Genomic DNA, 20355 nt, shown 5'->3' on the forward strand with positions numbered 1-20355 from the left:
AAAAAAATAATAAGAAAAGTTTAAATTTTTATATGTATACCAACATAAGCGACATGATTTAAAGGTATTTTTTAACAATTATTCCAACAAAACTCACAAACAAGTCAACCTGACCATCCCTGAAAAGTAATGCACCTTATTCATGTTGATCTGACACAAATATCTGAAGTGTAGTTTTTCAATTTTTTAAAATCTGCACCTTATCTTCAAACCAAGAAAATTAGGACTTGCGGACATGAGATTTTTTTTAGATTTTTGAGGGTACTTAAAGAATATCCAAACAAAGATTAAAATGAAAAAATTAGCCTATTAGCACTTATTCCTAAGATGAACAAGAATCTTCTTTAGTGCATATCCTAAAATTTGCCCCTTCATCAAAAAATACCATTATTTCGTAGGTATATATATTTTTTGTAATGGATTGTTTTGATTTTTAATAATGATTGATTCTAAAATCTTCATGCAAAATTTGGTTCATCTACCATAACTTTTAGGGGTTTTCGGCAGTAAGTTTGCAACTGTTATAATAATATGAGTTGACAGATGAAAAACAGGTATAACTTTTTCCAGAGACGTCAGATTGTCTTGATTTTAGATTTTTTGGAATCAGCATTAAAAAATACCTTGAAATCATGTATCATATATGTATATAATACCATAGCCTATTTTTGCTAATTTTGAAAATCTCCATTTCGCGATTTGGCCTTGAAATCGCGACAAGTGGACATGAGATTTTTCTAGACTTTTGAGATATGTTATAGAATGGCAAAAGGAAGATATTGAGCAAAAAAAATTTCTACTAACATTCATTCCGAGGTTAAACCCTTATTTGACTGGATTAAATCATTTTTTTTTTTTTTTTTGATTTTAGAACCTGCACTTTCTTTGTTTTTATTTTTGTTATGTCGTTTCGGCACACAGTACCTTCTTCAGACTTTTCAATTCTAACTTCAATTTTAATTTTTTGCATAGCCTGGGTCCCGAGTATACTTAAATCAAACTAGATTCTTTAAAATTTTCGAAATTTCGTCCTTTTTTTAGTATTAATTTATCAATTTGCAAAAAGTGGATTAACAAAAAAAAATGCAAAAGAAAAACTCTAAGAATTAATCTCTCATAGACTCTCTAACACTATGTACAGAATTTTTTGTTCAGTTATAACCTCCATCCTCCATCTAAGAACTGTTTTGGGGAAGGTTTTTCCTCATGGTTACAAACCTGGACTTAGTCTCTAAAAGTAAGAATGATGATGAATTGATGAGATATGTAAAAAATTAAATTATTAATGAAGTTTTTAAGTGTAGTAGGTATTAGAATTGCAATTTCTGTTGAAATGGGTCAGGCAGAGGCGGATTTACCAGAAGGCTGAGTAGGCTGGAGCCTAGGGCGGCAGATTTTAGGGGCGGCAAATTTGGGAACCGATCTGTTCACCTCATAGAAGTCAAAAAGATTTTTCCATGACGACTTTCTGATGTCTTCCAGATAGAATTCTGTAAAAAAATTTTCCAATGACTTTTTTCTCTTATTAGTCATTGCACATTCCATATTCTAGACTAAAACAGCAAGTTCCCCGCCCCTCAACTAGTAATCGGCATCTGCGCCTTTAGCCCATACTTTGTATGAGAAAATCCCCCTTATTACATACGTGTAGCTCTGGGAGCTACAATTTGTCTTAAATTAGAAATTTATCTTGGCAGTCCCCTTCGCTCTTCGCCCCTCTTTCCTATGACACGATAATTGCTTTACTTAAGCTTAGATTTATGGTCAAAACAGACGTGCAGTTTTTTCTCTGCAGCAAAATAAAATAACACGGGCTCTTATGGGAGAAAAATCTGCATGCAGCGCAGAGCTGCATCATGTCTCTATTTCTAAATTCCATGCCAAGTTTCAGCAAAAATACAAAATACTTGCTGTTTGGCATTACTGATATTGGCAGTTGACACAATCTATCATTCAAAAATTCAAATAACGTTCGTTTTGATTTTCTTAAAATGGAAGAACTAATTGAATTCATAAAAAAAAACTTAACCATCTTGTTTTGTTTTATAAATTCAATTATTTCTTCCATTTTAACCACTTATAATCCATTTTTATTGTTTTCTTACAAAAAAAAAATTATAAAAAATATCAAGGTTATCAGGGTGTCCCTAAAGTTAACGTCGAAACGAAAACGGTAGATAGGGTAGGTGGTGACAGTTATCAGCAAAATAATTAAAAAATTCGCAGCCATATATTTTGTGAGTTATGGGCATTCGAAAAAAAATCTAAAAAATGGTCACCCTGTGACGGTTTTTCATGTGCCGTGACTACAAATCTTAATTTTTCTCATTTTTTTCTTTTGTTACGGAACCGTGAATAACCCTGCTACCAAATGCATTCAAACATTTTAACTCAGCTGCATCAGTTTTAAAGCAAATTTTTGGCCCAACTAAGTACTAATAAATTTTACATGACTCTAATTCAATGAACCGTAGTGTACAAAAAATGCACTACGATGTTTCGGAAAGTTACCTTAAAAGTTGGTATGTTCAATTCTCTTTTCAAAATGGTATAACATTTAGGGAAAATTTTATAAAATGAAATTTTTTTTGTTATTTGACTTTTTTGAGATTGCTTTGAGTATTACGTCTGCAAAGTTAAATCAAAATCGTTAGAGCCGTTTTCGAGTAATTTGCTATAACGTAAAAATTTGTATGATGGGTACACTTTCTAAGCGAGGTATAAAAAAAAATGAACTGGCAAGGGCGGCAAAAACTGAAAAGCCTATACTTCGAAAATTTGTAAATCCGCCTCTACGGTCAGGGAATGTCAAAGTAAGGTTTTCTTAGATCCCCCATAAACGACCGACGTCATTATTACAGAAAAGTTCTCAGTTTGGGTCATTCATAGCTTTAAAGGTTCTTAAAGGTTCAAGTATTTATAGCAAATAGGAACTAAGAAATTGTAAAATAAAGTTGTTGTAGGCGGGATTTTATAAAATTTAAGAATCTGAATTTTCGTCAAAATGTGCATTTTTTTATAGCCTCCCCGATTTCGTTTTTCCCACTGACGACTTAAATAATCATTTTTATCAAATAAACAAAACCGAATTCAATGGATCAAAACTGGGTTTTACGGTTTTTCTCATATAGCCAGAACTAAGGTAAAAAAAAAAAAAAAAAAAAAAAAACAGACTGAATTGAATACCTACTCCTTTTTAGAAGTCGGTAAAAAAGGGAATAGGATTTGGTCCCAGAGACCACTAAGCATAAGTTATGAGCAGTTCGTTGTGAATTGAAACAGAATAAGTCAATTCAGATGGGTTCTAAAAACTCACAAAATATCGATTTCCGTGAAAAACGAGCATTCTTCAAGGGCTTTTATTTGTCCATTGTCGAATAAAAAAAAAGTATCAGAATATGTTCAGAAGACCACAACTCAAAAACCATGAAGTGCACGCAATGAAAAGTCCAAAAACGCATCCATTTCGCAGTTTTACGCAATTTAAAAAAAAACTTGTCACCAAATTTTTGAAGTAAAATAACAACAAAATCGAAAATAAAAAATTCAAGTCAATAATATCATTCTATTATATGCAATTTAAATATTCGCAATAGATGCAACGGTTGCTGAGAGAAGTGGTCATCCGTTTCTAGTTTTAGTTTCTGTTTAACGACGTTGGGGAAGTCTATAATTTTTAAGATACTAACTTCACTTCAATGTATTTTCATACCGCTACTAATAACCTTCTTGTTGTTTTCTTTTATTTGTGTTCAAAAACTTAACTCTCCAACTATTTCCATTGATATTTATTCCTTGCAGAAAAGGATGCTTCCTTATCAGCGGACTTTGCTTCGTCATTGGAGCTTTACTTTTCATGTTTTGCCGTTTGGTCAGTTCCGTTGAAATGCTTTTGCTTGGTAGATTTTTTGTTGGCCTAGCATCGGGCCTAACCACTGCCACTCTTCCAATGTACCTGACTGAATGTGCACCACTAGCCCTTCGAGGCACTTTAGGTGTTATGTGTCCAGTTGGGTTAAACATTGGAGTTGTAGTAGGTCAATTGTTCAGTTTACGTCATATTTTCGGAACAGCTGCCCACTGGCATTATGGCTTAAGTTTCTACATCGTCCTCATTGTCGTTTGTTACTTGCCATCATATTACTTCCCTGAGAGCCCCAAGTGGTTGTATATTATCAAAAAAGATCATGAAAGTGCCAAACGAGAACTGCGTCGTCTGAGAGGATCCAATCGAATGACACAAATTCAGAGAGAAATTGAAGATATGGAAATTGAAGCAAATGCTGAAATGCAAACGAGTGCTTTTTCAGCAGTTTTAAGCGATTCTAGTTTATTTTTGCCACTGGTTATTGTTTGTTGTTTCCATGGTGGTCAACAGTTGTCTGGCATAAATGCGGTAAATATTATCCAACTTTTGATTTCTGCTGACCAAAATGCCTGATTTTTGTGTGTTTGCAGATTTTCTATTATTCCGTTTCGATATTTGAAAGAGCTGGCCTCTCAACAACTAATGCTGAATGGGCCAATGTTGGAGCTGGTTGTCTTAATTTGGTAACATCGTTTTTGGGTCCATATTTAATGGCCAATGTCAATCGCCGTCCAATTATGCAGTTCTCTTGTCTTGTTTGTGGGGCATTTCTTTTGACATTTGCTTTCATTCTTCATTTTATTGTAAGTGGTTTTTTGAAAAATGAAAGTAAATTCTTCAAAAACCAGTTGCTCAATTAATTTTTCTCATTTTTAAACAGGATTATGCCAGTTGGTTTGCAATTGCTTGTATTGTATGTATATTTTGTTATATTTTCTTCTATCAATTTGGCCTTGGCCCAATTCCTTATTTCATTGGATCTGGTGAGTAAAAATAAACTTGTGTCTATTTTCTTCTCGGATTTGAATTAATGCACAAGAGAGTGCAAGAGTTTCACTACGAATAACAGTAAAATGACTATCTCAAATGAACTGATTGGAACTCTAAATTTAATCAGCTTTTGAATCGTGTCCTTTTTCTTGGAAGTAACTGTTCAGATTTCATTTTAAATTAACTCTGAGAAAGGAGTAATTAAAATTAAGTGATTCTTTTCTATCTGTTCATTGTCAATTTGTTTAATTCTAATAATAGACAGAGAAGTGTTTTATGAGGTATAAGAAAGATGTTAAACATGGGGATGAGAGGTTTATGATAAAGAAATTCGGTCAAAATTTGGTTAAGACAAAAAAAAATATAAAAAAGTTATTGACATTTTCCTATAATTTGAAGGTTTTAATGTTGTACTGAAAAAAAAGTTTTTTTCTTAGTACACAGAGAAAAATATAAAAACTAACAGATTGCCTTCTTGAACTTTTTTATGAAGAAACCTTATTAAAATCAACGATCAATGAGGTTTTTATTATTTTCATGGAGAAAATCTTCTTAAAATTTTAGTAAAAATTTCATATTTTTTTCAACTTTTCACTAGAACGAGCTTAGATAATGCATCTCTCATACAAATTTTTCAAATAATAGCAAATTACTCGAAAACTGCTTTAAAGATTTTGATTAAACTTTGCAAACGTAATATTCATAGCAATTTCAATAAAACTGCATTTTTAGTTTTTCTCAAAAAAGTCAAATAACAAAAAAAAATTTTGCCCTAAATGTCGGCTCTTCCACTAAAATTTCTTGAAAATTTATATAGAGGCAGCTCTTAAAATCTACAAGTAAACTAACATAAAATTGTTTTGAACTGCAAGAGCAAGTACGTGCGAGCCCAGTTGTGCATTTAATTGTTCACATACTCAAGGACAGACCAATAAAATGATAGGTATACAAAAAATTGCAGAATTTATTTTAAGAAAATTCGGTAAAAAATCATTTGTTAAAAATATGGGTCCCGATTCGAATAAAATTATTCTTTAAGTTTGAAAGCTTATAAATAAGTACCTACATAAAATATATTTGCCAAAATACTTTTTGCTGTCTAATTAGGTCAGTGAATTTTGAAAAAAAAAAAATATGGAAATTTTTATCAATATATTTTCATATATTTTAGTTGACATAGAATGGTTATAATTTAATCTAGTATTATAAAATAACATTTGTACCGATGTTTTGAATGATATTTCTATATTTATGACAGTTTAAACACAAAGTGACCAAAACCAAACAACTGTGTTACTTTATTGCAAATTTCAGTTTTATTTGTAATAATTAAGCTATAATGAAACTATAGGAACAACGTTAGTCTCCTATGAAGTTAAATCACAGAAAAATTAATTTCAATTAAATATTTTTAATAGTTAATTACTAAAACTCAGCATTAAAACTTTAAATACCACTGCGTTACCAAGATAAACCACAATGTTACCGTGATTTGCAAACAATTCAATCCAAATTTGGGTTTCAAACTTGTAAATGTAAATAATGTTAATTTTATAACTCGATATAGTTTTTCTACTTATTTGTACTTTTTCTTCAAGAAAAATGAAATTCAACCAAAGGGACAACTTTTTAGGCACTTGATAGTATTTTGGCCCATATGTACATAAAATTGCTTTAAATCATACACTCTGCTTATCTAAAATTATTTATACATAGTGCTTAAAAGGCTAGAAAAGACTTTATTAAAGACCTTTTTGTGTCAGGGTTGCATCAATCATTTTCTTACTAGTGCATTTATTTCCACTACAAAAAAATGTAAAAAATGTATCTCTTGCAATTTGCAAATAAAAAAAAAATTCATCAAAAAAAAATGTATTGGAAACAAAAATATTGTGCACTAAAAAAATTCAATGCAAAACGTGTGAGTTAAATATTTTTTGTTTTTAATAACCTACTAACAATTTTGCTTCTATAATGCTTTACACAAGCAAAAATTGCATCTGTAAAGCTTTATACAACCAAAATTTTTTGTCCGGTACTTCTCGAGCCTCTTACAATTTTGACTATTTCCATTAGCCTCAATATTAAAGTTACATTTAACAATATAGTTGCATTTTGTTTTGTATTGTCAAATAGTCAAAATTGTTAAAAAAAAAATTCAACTAATATTGAAAATTAAATACTTTCGTTAGCATTAGAATTTTTTTTATTGGAAATGTTTTTTTATTTGCAATGTTATATGTTTTATTAATTTTTTAATTGAAATTTTTACAACCTTATTTTGTGCACGATTATTTTCTCTTCAGTTACCAACGAGCTGATGGATTGATATTACCGTCAGTTTGTTAAAAAGTTGAAGAAAGCATAAAGTTTGTTTTTGACTCATTGAACAAAAAAGTTTTTTATATCTTCCCGTCTAACGACAAAAGATTAAAAAAAAAAAACTGCAGGTGGCCATGGCACAGAGGAATAGATGGATGACTTCAGAGCCAGACATCGTGGGTTCAAACCCAGCGGTCGGCTCAGAAGTTTTTTCTAAATCGCCAGCTTAACTGAAGCCACCTGTGCGATAACATGAGACAATTTTCAACTATGTCTCCTCCTCTGTGCCACGTAGTTCAGTGTTGTATGTTCTTCTCTCGTTCTTTCTCTCTTTGTCTTTCTGTGTTGTATTAATGTCTTGTGTTGTATCAGCAAAATGGACCTAGATTCCGAAGCTGCAGTGTTTCTAGTCCGGAGATTTATCTTCAGACTAGTTTAATATGTAATGTAATGTAATGTAAAAAATAACTGTATTTAAGTCACTCATGAATCATTCACTTTTGGATTTATTTAATTAACCTTACACGTTTGTTTATACTAATCCAGAAGAACTTTAAAATATTTCAGAAAAGGATGTTTCCTGCTCACTGGATTCCTCTTTTCTGTGGGTGGCATTCTATTCATGTTTTGCCGCATGGCCAGTTCCGTAGAAATGCTTCTACTTGGTAGATTATTTGTTGGCCTAGCATCTGGCCTAACAACAGCTTCTCTGCCAATGTATCTGACAGAATGTGCACCATTAGCACTACGTGGAACTTTTGGAGTATTTTGTGCAATGGGTGTTACCAGTGGGGTTGTAGTTGGACAAGTTTTTAGTTTGCGTTATGTCTTTGGAACAAATGATCTTTGGCATTACGGTTTGAGTTTCTATCTTGTTCTCATAATTGTTTGTTACTTGCCATCGTACTACTTCCCCGAGAGTCCAAAATGGTTGTATGTTATTAAAAAGGATCGTGAAGGTGCTAATAGAGAACTACAACGTTTAAGAGGTGCCAATCAAAAGGAAATAATTCAAAAAGAAATCGAAGATATGGAAGCTGAAGCAAGTGCTAAGACAGAAACTGTCTCATTTGGGAGAGTTTTGAGTGATCCTAGACTAACTATGCCTTTGATTATTGTTTGTGCCTTTCAAGGTGGACAACAGTTAACTGGTATCAATGCGGTATATTCCATATCAGTTTTATTATGTTTGCTTTTCGTATCTACTGATCAAATTTTGATTTTCTGTTCTAGATATTCTACTATTCTGTTTCGATATTCGAAAGAGCTGGATTATCTTCAGCTAATGCCGAATGGGCAAACCTAGGAGCTGGTTGTGTGAATACAATGACATCATTGTGTGGACCATATTTAATGGCCAATTTCAATAGACGTCCAATAATGCAATTTTCATGTTTCTTTTGCGCAATATTTCTATTTGCTTTTGCATTCATTCTCAACTATATCGTAAGAAAGATTCTTCAAGCAAACAAAAGTTATACTGATTCAACTATTTCACTCTTTAATATTATAAATTTTATTACAGGATTATGTCAGTTGGTTTGCTTATGGATGCATTGCGTGCATCTTTTGTTACATATTCTTCTTTCAATTTGGCATTGGCCCAATTCCTTTCTTTATTGGATCTGGTGAGTAAAAATAAACTCTATTTATGTGGATGTCTGCTTTTCAATTGAAGATCTCTTCAATCAGTGTGTGCAAATCTTGCGTGCAATCATCTCAAAAATAGCTTAATTGAGCTTCCTTCAAAAGATGTCAAATGCGTTCTTAAGTGAATTAGCGATTGTGTTCTTGTTTATATTTGTTGCGTTTTATTGTACTTGATGTCGTTCTGTCCAGCTTTTCAACACCCCCACAGTGATATATGCTTTTGATACTGTGTTATTATGAGTTTATAAATAGCCAAAGCCGTGCAATCATAACTTATTAGCTGTGAAAAGATGAGTGAAATCATTGAGATTATTTTTACAAATTTGTCATATTAATATGACTTTGACTTAAACGCAGTTAAATCATTTAATTCGCTACAGAAATTCTGCTTCCAAACGTTTGAGAAGGCTCAACTCTACATCAGGGGCGTATACAGGTTTGCTTCTTGGGGGGGGGGGGGGGTCATGCCAATTTTTTTTTTTTTTTTTTCAAAAGTTTTGATAGCAACCATAAACCTGAAAATGGGCTTTTTGAATTATTAAACATTAAAATTTGTGCGTCTTGCATTTCGAATCAAAAAGTTCCGAATGTAGTTCTAAAAATAACCAAACAAAAACGGTATGAGATTCGTTTAAGTTTAGCGTTAAGCCTTAAAGCCTAGAACGCTGCTGATGTGAAACGAAATTTTTCGTCGGTCTCCACGAAGACAACGAAATGCTTGCGAAATCTGGACCGAAAAATACTCAAAAATTGCAAAACATAAATGAAAAAAAAGCAAACACGCATCGCAGAAAGACATGCAATGACAAAATGAACAACAAAAACAAACAAAAAAAGCTCAAAATGTAATTTTTCCACACACAATGAATGTCCCCGGCAATTGTTTGTGTGCGAAAAAGAAGTTTAGACTTTCAATTTCGTTGTGCCGAACAGCGTACTACAGAACGAAAAGTTGAACGAAATTTTTGGTTTACCATTTCGTTGTTTCATTTTTGTATGGGATTTTTCGTTTCTTATCAGCAGCGTACTAGGCTTTAATTTTGACCAATTGAGGCTATCCTCTCCTAAAAATAAAATGTACCTACTGTACGAGTACTTCGATTGAATTATTTGCCTTAAAACAACTGTTCATTGTTTTCCGCTAGCCCAGAAAGTTAAAATAAAAATCGTTTTTACTTAATAACAGTTTTAACTTTTGAATTAAAAGTCTTCCTAACATCAGGCAAACGAATCGCAAAGTTTTGTAAAAAAAATTGCATTTGAAAATATAATTTTTTTAAAATTTTGTTTTAAAATTGTATGGGAATTTAAAATACCTCTATTAAAATAGTAAAGACAAAAAAAATAAGTTTGCCGATATTTTGGAATTCGTCCGTTTTCAGGTATTAATCAGCGGTTTACAATATAAAAAACATTCAGTTGTATTTATTAGATTAAGCCCTGCTTTTTCAATCGTCAGATAGACTATCAGAAGAATAAATGTCACTATAAAAAAAAACTTTTATTCCTAATAATAAGCTCTAACTTAGGTTTATCTAACTATTCAAAAAATTAGCCCTAAGTGATATTTAATAATTATATTTAAATTGCCTTAGATAAGGTTGCTTACATTGCTTCTATAATTGGCTGGCCATTGATGATTAAAAAATTGATAGTTGTTTCAAAAAATGCAACAGATCTAGCAAATTTAGTATGTAAAAAATACTGTTATATTCTGAAGCAAACAAAATTCACCAAATTTTATCAGACGAATGTATTGAACTGGAACATTGCAAAAAACTAAAAAGATTTGAGAAATGATATCCTTCTTTAACATTTTGCCGATGACGAATTTTATCAACAGAATTGACCTCCACACAGCAAGGCCACAGAAAGCTTCCCTATTTAAAACATATTTTATTCACTTCATCATATAAAAAAATAGAAGATATGGCTGCTTCTTTTATTTGCTGGTAAGCAGTGTCTTGCCCTTAGGATATTATTTTTGTGTACCTACTAGATTCAATTTCTTTTAAAAAGCTTTGAATATAATACTTATCCGGATTTTGTTTCCATACAAAACTCTACAGCACAGCTCAACTAATATTATCGAACGAATGAAAATAATTCTAATCCAGCATAGCGTTCGCTAAAAATATGACCACATCCCCAAAATATGGTAAAATAGTTTGTTTGAATACCAAAAATTTTGTTTACTTTTAATTTTCGTTCATGTTCTAAAACTTCAACATTTTGAAAATAATCTTACTCAAGAAATTTCAGTATCACATAACAAATTCTTTTTTAAGTTCCCCCCCCCCCCCCCCCCCCCTTGTATACGCCGTTGCTCTACATATTACAACACATTTTATCAAAGGAAAACTCATCATGTTCAGCCCATCATAGGAAAAGCCATCACAACGTTCGATTCATTTTGTTTGAGAGGCCTTTCTCGGTGAAATGTTCTCCGAGATTTGTATTGACTTAATGGCGGCTTTCCATTATGACTTGTCCAATGATTAGTTGAACTGAAATCTCTTTGAAATATGTAAGAATATACATTAAAAGAGGAGAAAAAATAACTTCATTTATAAAACTTTGTATTTATTATAAAATATTGTCGGCACAACGCCAAAACCGCGAATCTGCATTTTTGGACATTTTCATTTTAATGCGCCATTTTGCTTGTTATCGGTTCCTCTATTCATTGCGTCGATTCCAATCTGTTGCCTAGAAGCTTAAACTATCGATTTTCGTTGCACGAATTTCTATAAGATTGCATGAATTTTCAAAACTTTGAAGCCGTATTTTCTGAAAACTACAATTTTGCAGAATCGTGGTTTTATCATAAATTCACTCTACTTGACTATTTAAACAAAAATTAAGGTCCCCTTTCCTTTTGACAAAATTACTTACTGAGCACGTTCTATCGATATTCCCCTTTTTAAAATCGATGTTTTCCTTTCTTAAAAAAACACTTCCTCAGTAGTAATTTAAGACCCACAAATAGGAAAGAATTTTTGTAGGTAGAAAGTAGAAGTGAATTGATTTGCAGATAGAATAGTCTTCTAAATTCAAAAGTGAATTGGTTTCTATAGGGTCTTGCCATTTTTTTCCAAAAAATAGCGGCAGAAAAACAATGAAAAAAGAAATAAACCAATTTTAAGAATTGAAGGTCTTAAAAATTCAATCAATATATATTTTTGAGAATTTTGTTATAAGAAAACTTTTCGAAGGAATTCGAATAGTACCATAATGGTACTTTCGGCTGTAGATTAGTTTCCTTGGGGTCTTAACGTTATATTTTTGAAATATTTTTAACACGAAGACCAACGAAAATTTAGTTTTTTTTTTTTTTTTTGTGAAGTAAAAGCACCCAAATTTAATTATCACAAAAATGTTTTGTTAATTTTGACAAAAATTTATAGGTTATCAGAAATAGGTTTTATTTAAGGCTTGGCCACATTGGAGGGTATGCGGTAGCGGTACCGGTAGCGGTGAGGGTACTTGTATGAAAAAAATTCCAAACTGACACATCAACGTTCAGGTGTGGAATTTTTTTAGTACAAATATCGTTACCGCTATACCGCATACCCTCCGGTGTGGCCAAGCCTTTAGTTTTCAAATTTGCGCTTATTTTCGAAAACAATCAAAAATTTTCTGGTAAAAAATTTTATGGTTACCGGCCTCAATGATTTAAATGGATTGGGTTCAAAAATCAGAAAACCCAAAATTTCAACAACCCAAAATCCCGAAAACTCAGAATCCCGAAATATCGAAAACCCAGAATCCCGAAAAATTGTTTAAAATGAAAAATTTGCGCAAATTTTTCATTTTATATAATTTAATTTTTTGTTTGTTTTATGTTTCAGTTAAAATTTCAGTGAACGGCCATTCCATTTGCATTTTTAGGACATTTTCACGCTTATTATTTTGTTTATCTCGGTAAAGAAGCAATACTTTTTCTTGAAACTTGGTGAGTCTTAAGGGCTCATGATAAAGTTGAAGTTCTAGAAGTTTCAAAAAAAAAAAAAAATAGCTATATTTATTAACAGACAAAGGAGGTAATGGAGAAGAATTGTACGCGTCTTCTCCGTTACCGCTTAATCTGTGAATAATTTGGTTAAGTTTAATTAGTTTTTGGTGAAACTTCAACTTTATAATGAGCCCTTAAGACCGACCAAGTTTCAAGAAAAAAGATTGCTTCCTCAACGAGATAAACTGAAAACAAGGTCAATATGTCTTCTCCGTTACTTTGGAATGGCCGTGAAACACAATTTTGAAGTGTTTTTTACTTTTTCTGTTTCATTTTCGAGATTTTGGCCTTTCTGGATTTTGGGTTTACGGGATTTCGGTTTTTCGGGATTCTGGGTTTTCGGGATTTTGGGTTTTCGCGACTTTGGACTGTATGGATTTTGGATTTCGGGATTCTGTCCGTCTCCTGATTTTAAGGGAGAGTGAAGAACGACATCATTTTCAAAACTCCTGAGTTTTTGACATTATCGAGAGCAAATTAAAGCCGATGTGCTAAAAGTGATTGAAAAATCTATTTAGCCATGCAATTCATTTTTTATGATAAATAAGGTCCATAGAGAAAGCAAGAAGATACGTGCAAATGAGAAAAGCTGTAATCAGAAATTTTTTGTATACCTTCAATTAGCTTGTTCAAAGAGATCTGTTCATCAAGGGGTATTCTTACAAATCATCATCTGGATTGGGATTTGGTTGGACAGTTCCTGGCGAAGCTTTTCAGTCTTTTTTCTATTCATGTCCTTTAAGTAGTATAGTACACAGTCATTATTATGTTTACCTTGAAACATTTATTTGAAAGCTGTTATCAATTTCGTTCCATCAGTTTCTCTAAGTTTTCTGTACTTTTATGACTATTAATTCGTATGCATTTATAAAAGTGTTTTCCACTATGACTATTATGAAACTTTTATTGGAAGCAATTATGTATAAGAGAACTATCAACTATTATTAAAAAAAGAATAATCACTCTAAATGTTATGAGTTTTACGTTTAAATCGAAGATATTACCGACTGAAATAATTTGGCAGTGATTAACTGTCCCACTATCAATACACTTCTGCAGTCTTTAAAGTCAATTTCTTCAGAGCAGAAGTCAAGTTGCATTACCTTAAGCTCGCGATGAATTACAAAACGCTCAATTTTATTGCTTTCGTTGCTGTGTTCGCTATCAATTTTCTAGCAGTTGAAGCTAAATGTGGTTCAATTTTTTTTAGTTTTATCGAAAATCTCCAAAAAACCCATCAATTTGAAAGCATATTTCTATTCAAAACTTCTAAAGACTATCTTTTTTCAGATTTAACTGATGATGAATTTTTAAGAAAAATTTCAACTTCATTAAATATTCCAGTGATTTCTTCGACCGAAATTTCTTCGTATTATTTGAAGGCAGCATTCAATGAAAATATTCTAACAATAGTTCAATACGGTTCAAACGATGATGATAGTGTTTCAATTTTTCAGCGAATTTTAGAACATCTTCAAGATATTCGATTTACGAAAAACATTTTTGTCCTCGGAAATTCCTTCAGAAATGATACAAAATTGAAGAATCTTTTCAATTTCTGCTGGCAGAATAGAATGATCAATGTTGTAGCAATTTTTCAAGATTTTCAGAAATCTTCAGCGTACTACAACAGCAATTTTGGAGGAGGTCTATTTGAAGAAATCATATGGAACAACAAAGAATCTATTGTTTTTAAAGATCGAATGCGTGATCTTCATGGCATGATATTACCAGTATTTTTCGGAGGTGCAGAACTAGCAACTATAATTTCTAAAAATGCTAAAGGTGATAGTATAATTGGAGGTTATGTGTGGCATATATTTAATAGTCTTGCTAAGAAGCATAATGCCAGATTAGATTCATCGAATGTTAATTCTTCACTTTCACCCTACGACTTTCATAAACTTGTTTTAAATGGAACTATTGAAATATTTGGCGGTCATTTGTTGATCTTACAGGAATCTTTTAAATCGTTTTCGTATCCATACAATGTAATTGATTGGGGTGTTATGCTACCCGTAGAAACAAACATACCTATTTATAAAGTGTTTGCGTTTGTTTTTCATTGGAAGGCATTTATTTTAACTCTTGTAGTGTTTATATTGTTATCCGTTTCACTAAAGATAGCTACAAAATTTACACCAGGATCACAACTTCAAAATTTTGGCTTCAAACGTGATTTTTTCGATTGTTTACGTGGAATACTCGGACAGTCATTTTCTGAAGCACCAAATGCTTCTTTGTCAACAAAATTAATCTATTCGCTGATCTTTTTGTTGGGAATTATGTTGGTAACTTCATACGATGCATTTCTTCAATCTTTCATGACAGAACCTCCGAAAGAAAATATGATATTATCTTTCGATGATCTTCAATCGTCAGGACTAAAAATCTATATATATCAATCTGATATTGATGAATTATTAAATAAAATTAGACCAGAACTTATGGAAAAGTATTCAAATACATTTCAAGGTGAAGAAAACATGGAAAAGTTATCAAAATTTCGAGACACTTTAAATACCAAATATGCTTTTGCCCTAACTGAACCTAAATGGGAGTTTTTTAAGAATCAACAAAATTTCTTTGGTCAACAATTGTTTCGTTGGTCTAAAGAATTGTGGCTTTTTGAAAATATGTTAGCTGCATTTTCGATAAATCATAATTCAATTTATAAAGAAATTTTGAATTTTCATATTTTGGAATTACAATCAAATGGATTGATTGATTTTTGGATGAAGCGGACTTTTTATGAGTTAATTGCTGTTGGAAAAGTTAAAAAGTTAAAATTTGGTTTTAACTTGAATTATCATAAGAAACCATTGAAATTTGAAGATCTTATATGGATTTGGATAGTAATGGGATTTGCATATTTATTCGATATTTTGTGTTTTATTGTAGAAAATCTCGTAGGAAAAAATATGATTTTTGGGTAATTTTCCTATAATTTAGTTTTGTGTTCCTGAATGAATTCGATTTATTATTATAAACTTTTTTTTTACCAATAAACTTTATCCTCAAAATCGTATTAATAATTTATTTATTTTTTAAATTTTAGAACAATGTTTTATAAAAAAAATTGAATTTCTTTTCAAATTTTCCACATTTTGTTTTTAATAAATGTATTTTACTTTTATTTTCTTAATTAATTTATTTAATATTTTTGTTTTTTTTTTTAGAAATCTTTGAAGTCGCACCTCGACCAATTGGTATGGCAATGGGTTCACTCTCATCTTGGTCATGTAATTTCATCATTGGAATGGCATTTCCAACTTTACAAAATGCATGGGGAGCATTTGTTTTTATTCCATTTTCGATTACTTGCATACTTTTGTTCTTATTAACAAGATTCTATTTGCCAGAGACACGAGGACGTGATCCATCTCAAGTTGCACCACTTATTTCGAAAGGATTTAGTTCGAAAGTAAGATAAAAATCGAACTTTATCAGGATAATGAAAAATAAAGCTTTAAATATTTTTTTATAAGCATAAATGTTACTTAAGAAGATTGAAATTTTTTTTGTTCATTTTAATTATATGTTCCTATTAAAAATATCAAGTCACTTTGTAGTAAGTTTATTGAGTCATCAACTATGTATTTTAAACCACATAGTGGCATGATTTTATTTTCTTGCTGAAAAATTTTATAAATAATATTGTTGAAAATAAAAAAAACTTTTCTTAACTTAACATTGTTTTTGTTTTAGTTTTCTATTTTTTATTAAATTAAAAAAAAAATGTAGGTAAACAAAATAAACTTCGAAAATCGAATAAAATTTTTCTTAAAGCATAAAAAGAGAACAAAATAAAAAAAATTTTCTTGGAAACACCTACAAAATTGAATGTTCATAAAAACCAAACGGTCACTGTGGTGTATGTGTAACTTTTTTATATTGAACAGAATTTTATTTCATTCTATTTCATCTTTTATTCTATCATACTATACCATAATTTTATATTTTGAAACGCAGTACAATAGAAAGCGTTTTTAGCTGAACTCCTTTTCTTTAAGAGTTAGAAACGCAGGGCAAAAAATTGTAAAAATGATCGTGAAAATGAAACGATTTTTTGATAAAGTAATATAATATCACAACAAAAACATTACTGTTAAAAAAAGAGCCAAGTTCTCCTATACTGAAATTATGCTGGCACAAAAAGTACTGAAATGTAAAAGTGTACCAAGTTCTAAAGCTTGGCTTTAAATTTGTATCAATAAAATTTTGATTGTTCCCTTGACAATTTTACTTTAAATTACCGATTTTTAAAGCTATTTGAAAAATTGCCAAGTAAACAACCAAAATTTTATTTATACAAATTTAAAGCCAAGCTTTAGAACTTGGTACACTTTTACATTTCAGTACTTTTTGTGCCAGCATAATTTCAGTATAGGAGAACTTGGCTCTTTTTTTAACAGTAATGTTTTTGTTGTGATTTCACTTCTTTTTGCAAGGTTTTGCTGTAGAAATTAAAATCACTATAATTGATGAAAATTCAGAGAAAATGGGCGGTTACCACGCCCCTTGTCTAAAATTCTCAATTTTTAAATTTTTTCTTTTTTATTAAATACCAGATCTACCATTCTATCAAATTTGAAGATTCTACGATAGTTAGAAGTGTTCTACATTATTTGATGAAAATTCAGCAGAAATGGGCGGTTACCACACCCACTGTCCAAAATTCTCAAATTTTAAATTTTTTTCTTTGTATAAACTACCAGCTTTACCATTTTACCAAGTTTCAAGATTCTACGATAATCAGAAGTGCTCTAAAATATATGATGAAAATTAATTGAAAATGGGCGTTTACCACGCCCCCTGGCGAAAATTCTCAAATTTAAAATTTTTTTCTTTGTATAAACTACCAGTTATACCATTTTACCAAGTTTCAAGATTCTACGATAATCAGAAGTGCTCTAAAATATTTGATGTAAATTAAGCGAAAATGGGCGATTAAGACGCCCCCTGGCGAAAATTCTCAAATTTTAAATTTTTTTCTTTGTGTAACCTACCAGCTTTACCATTATACCAAATTTAAAGATTCTACGATAATCAGAAGTGCTCTATAGTATTTGATAAAAATTCAGCGGAAATGGGCGGTTGCCACGCCCCTTGGTTGAAATTTTCAGATTTAAATTTTTTTCCTTTATATAAACTACCAGCTCTACCATTCTACCAAATTTCAAGATTCTACGATAGTCAGAAGTGCTCTATAATAATTGATGAAAATTCGGCGAAAATGGGCGGTTACCACGCCCCCTGAATTGAAAATCTCAAATTTTCGATTTTTTCCTTTTTATACACCACAAGTCCTATCACCATGTAAAATTTCAAGTTTCTACGATATCGGGAAGTTCTCCATAATTTTGATGATCTGTCAGTGAGTCAGTGAGTCAGTTACGGTTTTTGCGATTTTTGAAGCCCTATATCTCAGAAACTACTCATCGTAGGAAGCTGAAATTTTGTGAGGAATTTGGGTTTGGCCAGGTCAACAAATGTAGCGAGTTTGAATATTCTGGCATCTTTGGTGTGGAAGTTAGAGGGGGGTCGAAAATGGCCTGAGTTGTTTCCTGTAAATAAGGGTGTAGTGCCAAAGTTGCTAGAGAACTTGGCTGGGAACTACCGTGCCCCTTGATTCTTTAAAAAACGGACACAAAAAGAGCTTTTAAAGCAGATAAAAGATCTATTGAATAATATGCAATTAAATTGTGAGAACTGAAGCTGAATAAGGTGGCGCTATGGGCACTAGTTTACATATTTACTTAATACTCCAACGACTTGCGACACCACACGTATTTTGGTAGTCTACTGATGAGTAGAAATCAATTACTACAAACTGTGTTAATTTTAGTACTAGAGCTAATCATTTACTCATGAGCAGTCTTCCATCTCCAAAGAAACCGGTTAAATCAAAACATATCACATTAAACAAAAAATAAAATATAGGCTATTGACTATGTCTTTTAGAAAGGAACTAAGACATTCACGGGTTTTTATTGCAGGAATCGTTCAATGGTTTATAAAAGAAAATAAAACCGCGGAGTGCTATTAAGTGAGAGGGTGGAAACTGAAGATAGGGGTGAAAAAGCCCCCTTTTTAGTTTTTCTAATATATCTCGCAAACGAAGCAAAATTTTGAGATATTGGGCTAACACTTTTTCTAGAGAATTAAATTTTCTTTAACAATAATCTCTTTTAAAAATTGATAAAAAAAATTTCCTTACCAAAACAGTCAAAAAATTCGATTTTTTGAGTTTTTTTTAACATTTTTGGCTATGTCTCTTTTTGGGCTGAGATAGGCATTAGCATTGCTCTAATAAAAGAAAGGAGATTAAATTTCCTTCAAAATACTGTGCTTATTATTTTTTTTTTTCATTGAAAGCTAACCGAAGTATGGCCATTTGAACCTATATTTTTTTTGCATTTTCAGTTTTACTCAAGTAAAAAAGAAACATTTGAGGGGAAAGTAAGATAACTTAGCAACCAGGAATTGATATCGGTTTTTTATAGAGGAGTTAAATGCAATAATTTTTACTATGGGAAGGGGTGTCTATCTCCCCCCGGTTAGGCGGGAAGGGCAATTTTCTAAAAAAAAAAATACTTAAAATCAAAAAAAATTATTAAAAAACAACGGCAACACTTTCAGTTATGAATGATAGTTTTTTTGAAAGCTTGGATAGGTTGGCAATACCAATCATCCTCTATTAGAGAGGATAGCTTTCTTTTCCGTTCATGCTTCCCCTCTTATATTTTAATTAAAAAGGGACAGTGGATTGTACTCTTTTACTAAATTGTCCTTAATATTAGAATACAAAACTAGAACTAGAGCATAAGACAATTCTTTTCAAAACTTTTTAAAAAAGCCTTACAGCGTTAAAATGCATTTTAGTTTTGTAGTTTCTCTGAGATTTGACGAAAAACTCCTAAAATTTTTTTTCAAAAAATGCCAGGAAATTCATAAAAATGGCTTTCTTCCTCTCTTTCTAATTGTTGTTCATAGAATAGTAAAATTTATCTCATACCTCAAGGTGCGATTATTAATACCTAAGTTTTAAATATTTAGCTTGGTAATATAGCCCAGGGAAATTAGTAATTTAAATCGCATTTTTCGCGGGACAAAATTTTTTTCATGGAATGTGTTCGGGTGGTTGTCCTTATCATAAAAGTCAATTTGTTGGGAAAATTGGAGGTTGGGAACAGCCGCCATCTTGGAAAAGAGATTGGTAGCGTTTTTATTGAATAGCTCCATTGTTATTCATTTTAACAGAAAATGACAAAGGTAGGACTTATTAACAATAAAATTATCTAAACAATGATATACAAAACAATTCCGTGAGTTGATTAAATAAAATTTTATAGTTGGTCAAAGTGCGGGTTTGTATCGCAAGGTTGGGACAAAATGACATTTTTTCATATATCTGACGAACTTTTGATTTGTTTGGATAATTCTTCAAGAATGAATTATAGTACTTATAATTACCTATAAAATGAGCCCACAATTGTTATTGTAACCA

General features: G+C 31.3%; 1 protein-coding gene across 4 annotated transcripts in view; it reads left to right on the forward strand.

The window, feature by feature from the left end:
• The window catches only part of LOC129907178 (solute carrier family 2, facilitated glucose transporter member 1-like), a 48618-nt gene that overhangs the window by 18565 nt on the left and 9698 nt on the right, over nucleotides 1–20355 (forward strand). For 2 of the 4 annotated variants that reach the window (XM_055983270.1, XM_055983268.1), the window contains exons 4-7: nucleotides 3802–4396; nucleotides 4459–4671; nucleotides 4749–4851; nucleotides 16025–16352. The exons of 1 other annotated variant lie outside the window; for it this stretch is intronic. In XM_055983270.1, the coding sequence (XP_055839245.1) occupies nucleotides 3802–4396; nucleotides 4459–4671; nucleotides 4749–4851; nucleotides 16025–16278 (1165 nt within the window). In that variant the 3' untranslated portion in view covers nucleotides 16279–16352. Of the gene's footprint in view, nucleotides 1–3801; nucleotides 4397–4458; nucleotides 4672–4748; nucleotides 4852–7747; nucleotides 8343–8413; nucleotides 8627–8705; nucleotides 8809–16024; nucleotides 16353–20355 lie in introns of those variants that run through there. One more of the 4 variants, XM_055983269.1, reaches the window with a different exon arrangement.

This window comes from Episyrphus balteatus, chromosome 1 (genome assembly GCF_945859705.1).
Source record: "Episyrphus balteatus chromosome 1, idEpiBalt1.1, whole genome shotgun sequence".
NCBI lineage: Eukaryota > Metazoa > Arthropoda > Insecta > Diptera > Syrphidae > Episyrphus > Episyrphus balteatus.